The 14,108-nt window shown below is 51.2% G+C and overlaps 1 protein-coding gene and 1 pseudogene across 1 annotated transcript in view; one reads left to right on the forward strand and one right to left on the reverse strand.

Annotated features, from left to right (window-relative positions):
• Positions 1-1,986: 1,986 nt before the first annotated feature.
• On the reverse strand, positions 1,987-4,009 carry LOC112415298 (sialic acid-binding Ig-like lectin 8; annotated as a pseudogene).
• Positions 4,010-8,996: 4,987 nt separating this feature from the next.
• CTU1 (cytosolic thiouridylase subunit 1) overlaps positions 8,997-14,108 on the forward strand; it is a 7,093-nt gene continuing 1,981 nt past the window's right edge. The window contains exons 1-4 of the mRNA XM_024768217.1: positions 8,997-9,107; positions 12,624-12,833; positions 13,259-13,332; positions 13,605-14,103. Coding sequence (XP_024623985.1) covers positions 12,660-12,833; positions 13,259-13,332; positions 13,605-14,103 — 747 coding nt within the window. The 5' untranslated portion in view covers positions 8,997-9,107; positions 12,624-12,659. The remainder of the gene's footprint in view (positions 9,108-12,623; positions 12,834-13,258; positions 13,333-13,604; positions 14,104-14,108) is intronic.

Below are 14,108 nucleotides of genomic sequence, written 5' to 3' on the forward strand. Positions count from 1 at the left end.
GTAACAATCAAGATGACCCAGGGGCAGAATTCTGATAGCATCACAACGTGTGGGAGTTTGGTGAAACTCAACGTGAATCAAGGTAAGTGTGTTCCAGCAGGATAGGTGTTAGCTCTTCTCTAAATGTTTGATAGAATTCGCCTGTGAAGCCCTCTGGTGGCATGGACATATATACACTACCAAAGGTAAGGTAGATAGCTAGTGGGAAGCAGCCGCATAGCACAGGGAGATCAGCTCGGTGCTTTGTGACCACCTAGAGGGGTGGGATAGGGAGGGGGGGAGGGAGGGAGATGCAAGAGGGAAGAGATATGGGAACATATGTATATGTATAACTGATTCACTTTGTTATAAAGCAGAAACTAACACACCATTGTAAAGCAATTATACTCCAATAAAGATGTTAAAAACATAACTAATGTAGAAGAAAAAAAAAAGGTAAGCGTGTTCTAAGACTGAGAAAGTGGGGGGTGGCGGTGGTGATAGTGCCCCCCAGAAAGGCTATGCTTTTCATCCAAATCAGAACTTGCTTTGAACGCAGAAAGAAGGCAATGACATTCTAAGAAACACAAAAGACTGAAGAATTCGATTACATCCTTTCTTATCACATTAGTTCCCTGCATTAGCCAACAGCTTATACTGAAAATGATGCCCTAGGAGGAAATGGAAGGATAGGGCCCCAGAGTTCTTTCTCCTTCTCATCCTTCCTTACTCATCAGGAATCTGAGGGCAGAGCACGTGGGCAGAATGTGCCTGTATCAGGAAGCGAAATGAAAACACTGAGGTAACAGGGAATGTTATGAACCTACTGTTTCCCCCCAACTTAATTCGTATGTTGAAGTCCTATCCCCCCAGTCAGGACCTTTAGAGACATAACTAAAGAAAAATGAGGTCATTAGGGTGGGTCCTAGTCCAATCTGCCTGGTGCCCATACAAGAAGAGGAGATTAGGGCACTGACACACCAAGAGGCAAGACCCTATGAAGACAACAAGAAGACCGCCATACACAAGTCAAGGAGAGACGGTGCCTCAGAAGGCACCAACCCTGCAGACACCTTGATCTTGGACCTCTAGCCTCCAGAACCGTGAGGAAATAAAGGTCTGTTTTTTAAACCACCCGGTCCGTGGTACTATGTTACGGCAGGCTGAGAAGACTAACACAAAACCTTATTGTATAATGAGTGCAGATTTCCAGTTTCAGAAGATGAAAAAGGTCTGGAGAGTGATGGTGGTGACGGTTGCACGACAATGTGAATGCACTCAAAGCCACGGCACTTGTATACTACTTAAAAATGGTTAAAAGAGTCCATTTTATGCTAGGTACCCTTTGCCACACACACACAAATTTGAATTACTGCAGTGCGGTGTTTCCACTATTCTGTTAAGAACAGAATACATACACCTGTACCACTGACGAATTAGGAATCGCGCAAACTCCGGGATTCCATAGATGGGTTAAATGTCCTTGTATTCAAAACTGGCATTGCACAATAGAAAGACGAATGGTAAACTGACGCTAATAGTTTAAAGTTTAATTTTTCTTAGAGCGACATTAAATAGAAAATATAAGTCGCCACGACGAGTCAAGAGAAGCACAGCAGGGGCTTCCCTGGTGGCGCAGTGGTTGAGAGTCCGCCTGCCGATGCAGGGGACACGGGTTCGTGCCCCGGTCCGGGAGCATCCCACGTGCCGCGGAGCGGCTGGGCCCGTGAGCCATGGCCGCTGAGCCTGCGTGTCCGGAGCCTGTGCTCCGCAGCGGGAGAGGCCACAACGGTGAGAGGCCCGCGTACCGCAAAAAAAAAAAGAAAAGAAAAGAAAAAAAAGAGAATATGGTTAGAGGTGCGGCCCTGAGAGAAGCCTCAGGCTTGGGTCCAGCTACTCCCTCTGAGCCCCCACCTGCTTTACCCCGACCCCCATCTCAGGAGGAGTGTCTCATCCCAGCCCTACCCAGGGACCTCTAAGGCCTTCCCCTGTGACCGCTCCTGGATCCTATTCATTACCCATCACATACAAGGAGACCAGGTTAGACATGTAATTCCATTTCATTCTTCCTCTCTCGAACCTAAAAAAAGTATCTTCCATTGTCCCTCCTCCTGTCATCTCTGATGTCCAGGGAGAAGTTGGTCTGGGGGTCCCCAAGAAGGAGGATTCAGCTCTGACTTTCCTCCTGTAGTTTATGATTTGGATTGTTTGTGGCCACTGGAGCCTCCCAGTCTGTATCTTGGAACCAGTAGCCATGAACTGGGGTAGAGTCAGTCTAGCATCTCCTGGGATGGTAGAAGGAGCAGGGCACATGGACACACAGGCCCTCCTGCACCGTCACCAGCCCCTGCACTTGCAACATGTAATCCTTCCCGGACTCCCTCTGGCCCTCGGCCCCCTCCGTCTACCAGAACAGGGCCACCAGCAGCAGCAGAAGCACGTCTGGGGTTGACAGTGCCAGGGTCCCCCAGGGAAAGTCTGTTTCTCAGCGTTCGTCTTTCAGGAACTAAACGTTGCAAGACTTAGAGGAGCCCCAGCAGGAAGATGTGGGTGAGGTCAGAACATTGAGCCTCCTCAGAGGAGGAACTTCACAGCCAGAGACTGTTGGCACCAGGAGAGCCCTTAGAGATCAACCACGCACCACCCCACGTCCACTCCTGGGAACACTGGACCAGGGAAGGTGAGAGACTTGCCCAAATCCACACCCCATGCTGGGCCTGAGCTCCATTTCCTGCCTCCCTGTCAATGCCCTTCCCCTCAGGGGTCATCTTCTGCAAAGTGAAAGTTGGTCCCTTCTGGCCAGACCCCTTGAGTCGCAGGGTGTAGTTTGTGGAGGTCGGTCCAGCCAGGGTGGGACGTAGGGACACGGGAGGTGGAGGGGACCTCTCCCAGTGTCCATGTGATGGGCATCCCCTCTCTGCTCATGACGTCACACACCAGGCCTAGACGCTGTCCCTTGAGTCACCGTCCAGTGGGGAGACAATAGATGTCCTGGCACCTGGAGCTGTGATGGGGGATGCACAGGGGTGTAGGGTGTCGCTGTCCCCACAGGGTTGGAAGTTGAGTGTCAGGAGGACTGAGTAGAGGGGAATCTCGGGCAGTGGAGTCGAGGATTCTGTGTATTAACACACATGGAAGACTTGGAGGGAAGGTGGGCTTTCAGGATGCCTGGGAAACAGAGCATGGTTCTCTGTACGGATTTCGAAAGGAATGGAAACTAGCCCATGTGTTGTGGCTGTCCAGGCGCCAGGATTATTTCTTCACTGCTGGTGTCTCTCATGGCCACACTTCTCTTTGTTACTCCAGAGCGTGGTGGGGGTCTGTCAGCCTCTGGGGCTTTGCCCGCGCAGGTTCTGCCCCCAGAAGTACAGGTGTGCAGGAGACCTGGAGCGAGGAACACCAGCCCGGCAGTCGCCCACCCTCGGGGATGGTGAGAATTTCGTGAGAGAAGAGACATGCACTGAACTGACAGAAGATTATTTTTAACTGTGTGGCTGGGGGCTGGGAGGAAGTGGTTGGAAGGCATGGCAAGTGGTGACTCCTCAGAGCCATGCTGGGTTTTTTGGAAATATTATTGGGGAAAGATAGAAGACAATTTACTGATTCAACACAAAACGAACACCCTCCAAGGAATAGAACACTGCCAGCCCCCCAGGATCTCTCTCTTGTTTCTCTTCCCCATTCCCACACCCCACTCCTTCAATAAGCCCCTAGCCTCACTTTAATGCTATTTGGTTCCTTGCTTTTCTCTGTAGTTTTAACATCCGAACATGCTGCCTTTAGTACTATGGCTTTGCACTTGTTTTTCTTAAGACTTGGTATAAAGAGAGAGAACTGCCATCTGTTTTCTTCCATTCAGCTTCATGAATCTGCCCGTCCTATATCATCCCCTTCCTGGAACCATTACCCATAACACGGGGTAGCGTCGGTGCTGGGATAATTGAGAAGGGAAGGTGCGGGGTCTAAGCATGCAGGGCACGCCATCACCAACTCCGGCATTTTCAGCTGGTATCTCATCCTGCAGCCCCATCCCCCTCCTGCCGCTCCCCCCCCACCCCCGTCCTGGCCAACTCACTCTCTCCTAGCAGGGGTAATTACAGCATCTCTGTGCTCAGAGGGGCGGGGCTATGCCCAAACTATTTCCCATGGTCCTCAATTTGCAAAGAAAAGCAGAATAATTGGAGGAGAGACACAGGGAAGCCACAGAGAATGTAACTGTGCGAAAGAGGAACTTATGACCACAGGACATCAGAGCTAGGAGGACTTTTAGCCCCAGTTATTCAATTCGCAGAAGAAGACACTGAGGTTCAGAGTGGGCAAGTGAATTGTCCAAATCACACAGGACCCCTGTCTCATGCACCATTGACTGCACAGGGACACACTTCATCAATCGTTGCCCAGGGTTCATTGGCTGGGTGATAAGAAGTGTATGTTAATATGAGAAGGAAGAATTGTCTACTCTTACAATGAGGCGAGGGAAGAAATTTCAGTCACTCGTCAACCACCCACACTGTGCCTTTAGGTTTCTAGTAAAGATTCAGCTCTTGCTCTTGAGGAAAGCAGCATCTGATTGGGGGGACAGGTTACTTGACAATTTCAGTGCCATAGGGAAAATGCCTGTGATGGGAGAAACAAAGGCAGGTGATGGGTGGGGCTCTTGTTCTTCTGGACTAGAAGGTGAGTTCTCAGAGAGGAATAGGCCAGGTAGACAGAGTAGGGACTTTCAGGCACTCACAGGGTATGTGAATTCTGCAGATGGTCCTGGACTCTCAGGTACTATGTTCTCAATCCCACTTACTCTCCCACTGTGCTGGGAATCCTTCACCAGCAACCAAGTTCTGTGCTCTGTTCGTGACCACCCCCACCTCTGCCCCAGCAGGGGGTCGGGCCTCTGCCCAAGACTTGCTCCCAGGGATCCTGGGGCAGAGGAGGGGGAGCCGATCACAAAGAACAGGGACCCTAGGTCTGTATTCAGGAAGGTCAATGTGTCAGATGTGCTGGAAAGGGTCCAGGTCTGCCTGCGAGGAAGCGCTCAGGGGAAAGGAAGACCTCTGTTTCTCCTCCTTGACCTTCTGGCAACCCTCAGGAATGTCCTATGGACATTCAACAACATAGGCTGTCGACACCGGTCCAAGCTCAGGGAAGGTGAAAGTTTTGTGCTACCCTTTTACAGATATGGTCTCATTTCATTTTCTGAACACCCCTGACAGGAAGGGGTAATGCCCCCAACAGAGAGAGGGTGCAGCTGACAGACAGATGAGTAGCTGTAGGTACTAGTCTCCAAAGACCACTCCAAACAATCCTACCCCTGCCTTATGCAAACATGGTTATCCTTTTATTACATAATGGAATTTATTATGTCTTCCTCTCGAATCTGGATTGAGCCTGTGACTGCTTTTCCCAATAAAATGTGGAGGACAAGACGTCCTGAGATTTGTATGATTCAGATATTAAGAAGGCCTGGCAGCTTCTGCTCCTGCCTCATGGATCCCTGGGTATCTATGTAAGGGGACTCTGATGGAAAGAGATGCTACACAGAGAAACCCTGAGGGGTTAGACCTTCATCCTCAGCCCCAGCAACCGCTTCAACACGACTGCCTGAAAGAGCTCAAGGCAAAACTAGAAATGAAACTGCCCACCTGGTCTCTGGCCAATTCATAGCACCATGAGATAGCACTAAATGATTGTTGGGGCCATTGAGTTTTAGGGTGGTTTGCTGTGCAAACCGAACTAGCATACATAACCAAACTAGCAGCCCACACGAATTATAGCTAATAGGGGAAAAGGGAAGTTGGAGGCTTACTCACCACCAATTTTCTCACGTACTGTATGTAAGTACGTATGTAGGTACGTACGTATTTATTTATTTGCTGCAATGCACGGCTTGCGGGATCTTAGTTCCACGACCAGGGATGGAACACGGGCCATGGCAGTGAAAGCACCGAGTCCTAACGACTGGACCGCCAGGGAATTCCCCCATATACTGTATTTAAAGGATGACTTTTAAATGGTAACTTGAAGCCTTCAGTGAAGATAACCTGTGGCGTGTCAGGCTGGTGAGCTCCAAGCAACAGGGTGGCGCTGCCCGTGGTGCTGAAATAGAGCCAGATCCTGAGCTCAAAAATCGTCCAGCTCCAGGAGGGGTCTGATCCCTCAAGCATGGGATCCAAGACTCAGGCCAGGAAGGAAGACATATAACCTGGAGTGGTGAAAAGATAAGGTCTTCTTAACAGAAAAGGATTGGGGGACAAGAAGACCCTCTTATCAGTGGGCTGGGGTTCTCTTATTTTTCTCTCTGCTTCCTAGTTCATCCTCAGGGATGCTTCTGCATGTCTGCCTGTCCTAATTGCTTAAAGGAATAAAGGACAGTGAGTCTACAGGAAAGACCATGGGGCCTAAGGTTGAGGACACTAATGGGGACCAGAGAGAGAAGGATTACAGGAGAGTATTGGACCTTATGTAGAGAGATTGAGAAATGAACTGATAGGAACTCATCGGGGAAGGACCGTCAGTTTCAGCAAGTAATTATAATAATAGTGAGAAGTATTCATAATCCTCATTAACTATTATATTTCAGGAAAAATGTTAAAATATGTTTTCTCATAAGACCTTACTAGGTATGATTTGTACTTATTAAATAGAATGTTTAGATCTAGGTTTTGGAGGGACCAGCTGACTTTCCCTCATTCTTGAATGTTGATTGAACACCTACCTACTCTATGCAAAGCACCATCCCACACATGAGGTTAAATGGTGTCACGGTATGGTCTATAACATCATCAACACCAGGTCCAGCTTCCCAGAGCCAACGACATTTGATTACCACCTTGGTAGACTTCCTTCTTTTTTTTTTTCTGGGCATTTGTTTTCTCTATTATACGTCCTATTGGAAGTATGATTTTATGTTGTTCTATTTTATTTTTCTGGGCAATTACCCAGTCTTCTAAATTCAATTCTCACTTTAAAAAAAATATATTTAGTTAGTTTATTTTATTTAGTTTATTAACTAAATATATTTAGTTAGTTAGTTAGTTAGTTGCACCAGGTCTTAGATGTGGCAGGCAGGCTCCTTAGTTGTGGCATGCGAACTCTTATTTGAGGCACGCACGTGGGATCTAGTTTCCTGACCAGGGATCAAACCCCAGCCCCCTGCATTGGGAGCGCAAAGTCTTAACCACCGCACCACCAAGGAAGTCCCCTGTTTTTTTTTAAAAAAGAGGGAATGTGCTATATTTAATAAAACTTTCAAATGAGGTTGGGCATTTATTTTGCTTCCACTTTATCTTGAGTGAAAGTGCTTTTCTTTTCTTTTCTTTTTTTGGCTGTGCCGCGCAGTATGTGGGATCTCAGTTCCCCGACTAGGGATAGAACCTGTGCCTCCTGCAGTGGAAGCGCAGAGTCTTAGCCTCTGGACCTCCAAGGAAAGTGCCCCAAAATGCTTTAAATTCACCACCTCTGGAGATTCATTTTACCAGTTCTTTCAAATTTGGCAACTGGAATAAACTTTCTAGAGCATAAACCACTCTTTGTAGGTGTTGTTAATTCAATTTGACTTCACATAAGCCCTTTAAAGCAGGTATTGCTATGATCATCCCCATTCTACAGATGAACAAACTGAGACAGTGCAGGTAAAGTGCTAAGCACACTGTCTAATAATCTCTGCTTGAATTTTTTCCCCTGATGCCCTGGCTAGCAGTGATTGAGGCTCAGCTTCCAGAGTTCCTAACACCCACGTCAAGTTTTGTCACCTGTATTAACTACATAATACATAATAGTCTGCCTGGTGGGGGTCTCTCTCACCCCCACCAGGCAGAGGGCTCAGAGGACTGTGACTTCGCTTGTGTCACCAGAACCTAGCACAGGACCAGCCTGGCACAAGGAGACCTCAGGAAATGACCATTCAACAGATGAACCAACGAGCCAGTGATGACAAGAACTGGCCCATGATGACCCTTGACGGTGACTTCATGGAGGCCATCTCATCTTACACTAAGGCATCATGGCTCCCCTGTCATGAGGAAAACATGGTCTCCACAGTGCCTGTCAAGTCACTCGTGACATCACTCACCACAGACCCGCACACCCTGGGGCTGTGCACCTCTGTCTTGGGATCCCTGAGGCTCTAGTCCCTTCATCGTGAGAACCTTTGAGCACCAGTTTTTGGGGGGATCTGGTTTGGGGGCCCTGGGTCTCAGTTTCTGAGGCCCAAGATCTCTGGTCTTCTGCGTCTAAGAGATCTGAATCTTTGGTCTTCTTTGGCCCTCAGATTTCAGTTTCGAGGGCCTGGGGGGTGAACTCTCCAGGTCTCTGGGCTTTGGTTGGGGAGAGTTGTCTCTGGAGTACTGGTTCTCTCGGCTGCTTGAAGTCTCAGGGGTCTGGGTCTCTGGGTCACTGGAACTCCGAGTCTCTATGACACGGGTCCTAGGGACTAGTGAGTTTCAGGGATCTGGGTCTTTGGAACCCTCAGTCTCATAAGTCGGAGGCTCTAGGGCTGATGCACGCGTAGAGACCGCAGCTTACACACACACTGCTCCCTCTCCCCACCCTACGCGTCCACACGCACCATTACCGCCCCTGCAGGCAATGCCTAGATCCATTCTGAACCCCCACCTTCAGGCTCTCTGCGCTGCGCATGCGCTGTCTCCTTTTACACCCACGACCAAACCCCGCACTCCCACCTTCAATTCCCACCCGCAACCCCACCTCAAAGGGTAAAAATAATATGCTCTATAATCCCTCTAAAAGTCTATAATAATCCCACTAAAGCAGATCATCCGAATACAGCCATTTCGCCTTTTAAGCGTCCTGCATGGTAACAGATTACTACCACAGCAAACAGTACACGCCCCGCGTCCCTTGCCCGTGCGCAGGCGCAGACGGAAACAAGGCAGTGCATTTTGGGTGTGGTAGGCAGAGCGAAACAAGGGGCCGCAGGGACTGCTGGGAGTTGAAGGCCGAGAGCCCAGTAACCACAGGTGCTTCGGGTGGAGCTGTTGCATGGGGTTCTGGGAGTCGTAGGCAAGACAGCCCCCCAAGGCCTTGTGGTAGTCGTAGTCTCTGGAGCCACTTCCGCGCCGGAGTTCCGCGTGTTCGGCAGTTTGGACCATACAGCACCGCGTTCTACTCAGGTATTTCCTCACCAGCTGGTCGGCTCGTGAGCGCCCGCTCTTTGTTGCGGTGCCGTGTGAGGGTTGAGGGTCTCTCTGGGGGTGAAGCCACTCGCCTTTGATTTCCCAACGCTTGTATCGCAGAGGCCTTCTGACCGGGATCCCCACTTTGGGCACTGCGGTCCGGCCTGTCTCTTGCTCGCCCCTCCCCTCTCCCAGGTTGGAATTCGACCATTTCCCTGCCCCCGCTTCCAACTGGGTACGTCCCGGAGGTCCCTACTCTGTCCTGGAACCTCTGTTTTGATAGAATGATGTTACACACTCTCCGTGCTTCCGACAAGGCTGCGATTCGGAGGCATCCCTGGGGGTCTGGGTCTTGTCTTCCGGGCGCATTTATTATTCCCTCAGCCTACAGATCTTTCCTGAGCACCGACCCTGTGCCAAATCCCGTGCGAGGCAGAAGTCAGTGGTGGCCGAAGCAGACCCTGTCCCTGCCGTTAGTGAGCTCACAGTACAACGGGGGAGACAGGTCTGTCACCACGGATACCATCATGATCCGGTTGGGGTGGGGTCATACATGGGGCTCTGCGAGCCCAGAGGAGGCACCTGACCCAGCCTGGGGTCTATAACGTCTTCGAGGGGGAGATGCATAAGAGACACTTCAAATCTGACATGTCCAAATGGAATTCTGGTCAGCGTCCCCTCTGACTAAATGGTCCCATCATCCTCCCAGGTGCTCAGGCCCAAACCTCCAAGTCATCCTTCTTTTCTCTTTCCTCATGACCACATCCTCCACCCCAATCCAAGTCCTGTGCAAGTCCCGTGGACCCTACCTTCAAAATAGATACAAAATCCTACCTTTTGTCATCTCCACTGCCAGCACCCCAGTCCAGGCCACCATCATCTCACTGACTATTGCCATAGCCTCTTCCCTGGCCTCGCTGCCTCTGATCCTGCCTGCCACGGCCTGTTCCCCACACAGCAGCCAAAGGGAAACTTTTAAAACCCAAGTCAGATCGTATCCCTTCTTCGTGCAAAACCCTCCCATGGCTCCCATTTCTCTCTGAATAAGATTAAAACTGTATCATGACTTATGAGCCTCTGACAATCTGCACAGACTCATCGCCTGCCAGGGTCTTCTTCACTCAGGAGTTAGACCCCTAGGACCGAGTGACCATAGATTTAGGGGGAGAAGAGAGATGAGTCCAGGGTGACTTTATGTCTTGTCCTGGGGAGGAGCTGGAAGTGGCAGTCCTCTCAGGAGACAGGGAACAGCTGGGCAAGCACAGGTTTCTCCCTGTGGGGAGCAGGGTTGCTGGTCAGTTTGGGCGCCTAGGATCCCAGAGGACCAACGGGGATCCTCAGTGGGGCATCTGGAGGACCAGCCCGATGGACGTCATTATTCAGAGTCACTCACAAGGAAAATGAGCTGGGAAGGACCTGAGAACCATAGAGGACTCTCCAAACGAGACTGGAGGCTGAGCAGGAAGCAGACCAGGAGAGCGAGGGAGAATCAAGTCAAAGCCGGGGGTGGGATAGGGTGTGTGTGGGGGGGGAAGATTTCAAGAGGGCGTTGCTCAGCTGTGACGGATGTGGCGAATGGTCATGGCCAATGGGTCCTGAGGGCTGCTTGCTGGGCCCAGTGACAAGGAAGAGTACTCTGGGCAGAGGGAAGAGCAGTGCTAACACTTTCCTGGGTAGGTGTTTCCGGGGGTGTTGGAGAGTAGAGGCCAGAGTGGCTGAAGGAGAGTGGAATGGGGGGTCAGAGAAAAAGGGAGCCTCATGAGACATAAGCTTTTACGGAAGTGAGATGAGATGCATGGGAGAATGTAGAGGAGATACTGGGCAGGATCCCACTGGCTGTTTTGTGGAGAATTGTGTGTGTAGAGGAGGGGAGGGTGGGGCAGGGAGACCAAGGAGGAGCCTCCTGCAGTAAGAGAGACATGGCTCAGCTCAGACTAGGGTCGCGGTTGTGGAGATGCTAAGGAGTGCTGGGCTTCTGTTTTGAAGCTACAAACAGGATTTGCTCCATTCTGGTTGGGCATATGGGGTTTGAGGTCTGAGGAGGATGCCCCAGGTACATCTGAGGTACATCTTCAGTGGCGCATTTGGAGGAAAGGCTGGGACTTGACATTGCAGTTGGAAGTCACCCACAGGGAGAGTGAGAAGAAAGAGCAGTCGTGGGTCCTGGACCACAGGGCTCCTGCCCTGAGTAGCTGGAGGGATGGAGCTGCCCTTTACCGCAAGAGAAGCAGGTTTGGGAAGGGGAATCAGGAGTCTAGGTTTTGAGATGCCTGTCAGACGTCTGGGTTGCACTGGTCCTTAATTGGTGTTACAGGCAGTAAACATACAAGTCACATAAAATGATTCCACACATTGTGGTAAATCCTGGAAACAGGGTGACCTGCTCAGGGGCTACTGCACTAGTTCAGCCTGGAGATGATGGTGGCTTGGGGAGGAGGGACTCAGTCTGGTGGGTTTTCATGGGTTCCCCAAGCAGGTGGGTCCAAGGAGAGAGGGTTGGAATTTTTGGCTGGGTGGGGACAGATGAGGTGGGGGGGCACAGAAATGAGTTAAAACTGGGCTGATCCAAGTCTTGGTAAGGCCACAGAAGCTTTCGGGAGATTCTGAGACCACAGCAATCCTGGAGGCCCACACCCCGCCCTCCCCCCGCCCCCAAAACAGAAGAAGCCACAGTTGATCTCCTTGGAGGTACGGCCCATGCTGCCTCTGTGTCTCCCTGGAGGAGATGACTGCCCTGCCTTTCAGAGGATACAATCGGGACCAATGCCTAGAGACAGTATCCCACCCCCACCAAAGCGAAATCCAGTTGGTCTTTTCTGTCCATCCCCCTTCCCCTAACAGAGCTGCAGTTCCCTGGACTCCCTCTGTTTTTAGATCACTGACCCCTCCCAAGCTCTCTGAACAGCCCTGGAAGTCCAGGTCAGTGATAACCACCCTGTCCTTCTGACCAGGGTTGTAAAAGGGCTGGCCTCCCTGGAGACTGTGAAACTGGCCCTTAATAGGCACCTCCATCCCTCCAAACAGAATCCGACCTAATTCTGGGTGTAACTTGCCTGTCTCTCCCTCTCCCCTCCACCTCTCCCAACCAGCTCCTTCTCTTCTTGGTGTGTAATGGGTGTAATCCAAGAAGCCTTCCTGGAGGCACTAGCTTCCTTAAACTAGAATACAGTTGACCCTTGAACAACATGAGTTTGAACAGCGCTGGTCCCCTAATACTCTGATTTTTTTTTTTTTCCCAATAAATACATACAGTACTACACCATCCGCGGTTTGGTTGAATCCGCGGATGCAGAAACAGGAAGGCCGACTGTAAAGTTATGCGAGTTTTGGCTGCGTCCCTGGCCCCCGTGTTGTTCAAGGGTCAACTGTATACGTATAACCCTCCCTTACTCTGGAAAAGGTCTACTCGGCCTGCATTATTCCTGGCAGAGACACTACGCAAGCAGCCTCTGTAGGCAGACTCCTGCAATCCGGAATCCACGTGTAACCCGCCTCCCCTCTCCACCCATCCAGGAGAAGCCGACCCTCCCGTCTCGCCAGGACCCCGCGATGCCCGCCCCGCAGTGCGCCTCCTGCCACAAGGCGCGAGCCGCCCTCCGCCGTCCGCGCTCGGGCCAGGCGCTGTGCACCAACTGCTTCTGCGCCGCCTTCGAGGCCGAGGTGCTGCACACGGTGGTCGCGGGCCGCCTGCTGCCGCCCGGCGCCGTGGTGGCCGTAGAATTGGTAATTACCAAATACCAATTATTTGTACCAAACAAATAATTGTTGACCATTTATTGTGTGCCAGATGCAAGCTATATAGCCTAGAACAAACTACCTAACCTTGGTTCCCTCTTTTATATAATGGGGATATTAATACTATCTAGGTCCTAGAGTTACTGGGAATTAGATGAATTATGGGAATTACGTATGAAGCACTTAGACAAGACACTGAGAAACAGTAAACATATAAATGTCTGCCGTTATCATGATGCACAAGACAGTCTCTGCTCCTGTCCGTTTCTCACATATGTAATTATAACCTGATTATAATTATTTCCTGTGCCACTAAGGAAAGTGACACAGGAGGACCTAGTGAAGGGAGAAACGTGGGGATTAAGGAAGTGTTTCCTGAGTGAGCGGAGACCTGAAGCCGAGTGGGTAACTAGGTGAAGGACAAAACGGGGTTGGGAGAGGTTCTGAGCAGAGGAAACAGCTTATGCAAAGGCCCTGAGGAGGCAAAGTATGGCCGACTTGAGAAGCCCTAAGACCAGTGTTTTACTATAGACTCAAGTATAAGATGACAAGTTGCAGATTAAGTAGAGATTGAGCTTCAAATTTATGGTGACTGTTGTGTAACTATGCATTTACTTTCTCCCTGGTCCTTCTAAATACCATAATCTGCATTCCCAGAGGCACTTGTGTCAACAGCCCACTTGAGCATCTCCATCAAATGCCATTTTGATGTCTGTGCGGTCTGAAGTACACTTCACTAGACTGAAATTATATCTGTAGCCTAAAGCAGTGTTACCACCTGAAAGGGCACCGAGCACAGAGCCTGGTTTGCAATAAGAGGGGGGCAAATGAGGGCATCCCAAGTTGCTCCACGGGAGCCTGGTGTGTTCCCCTCTCCTTTCTCACGGGGTCCACCCGCAGCCTCCCGCTGACCGCCCCACGGTACCGCGGGGTCTCCTCCCGCCGCCCCGCCGGCCCCAGCGCCCCCTCCTCACCGGCTCGCGTCTCTCCCCCAGGACACAACGCCGACGACATGGCGGAGACGGTGCTCATGAACTTCCTGCGGGGCGACGCGGGCCGGCTGGCGCGCGGCGGGGGCCTGGGCTCTCCGGGCGAGGGGGGCGCCCTGCCGCGCTGCCGCCCGCTGCAGCTGGCCTCGCAGAAGGAGGTGGTGCTGTACGCGCACTTCCGCCGCCTGGACTACTTCTCGGAGGAGTGCGTGTACGCGCCCGAGGCCTTCCGCGGCCACGCGCGCGACCTGCTCAAGCTGCTGGAGGCGGCGCG

Source organism: Neophocaena asiaeorientalis, unplaced genomic scaffold, assembly GCF_003031525.2.
Source record: "Neophocaena asiaeorientalis asiaeorientalis breed wild unplaced genomic scaffold, Neophocaena_asiaeorientalis_V1.1 scaffold629, whole genome shotgun sequence".
Lineage (NCBI taxonomy): Eukaryota > Metazoa > Chordata > Mammalia > Artiodactyla > Phocoenidae > Neophocaena > Neophocaena asiaeorientalis.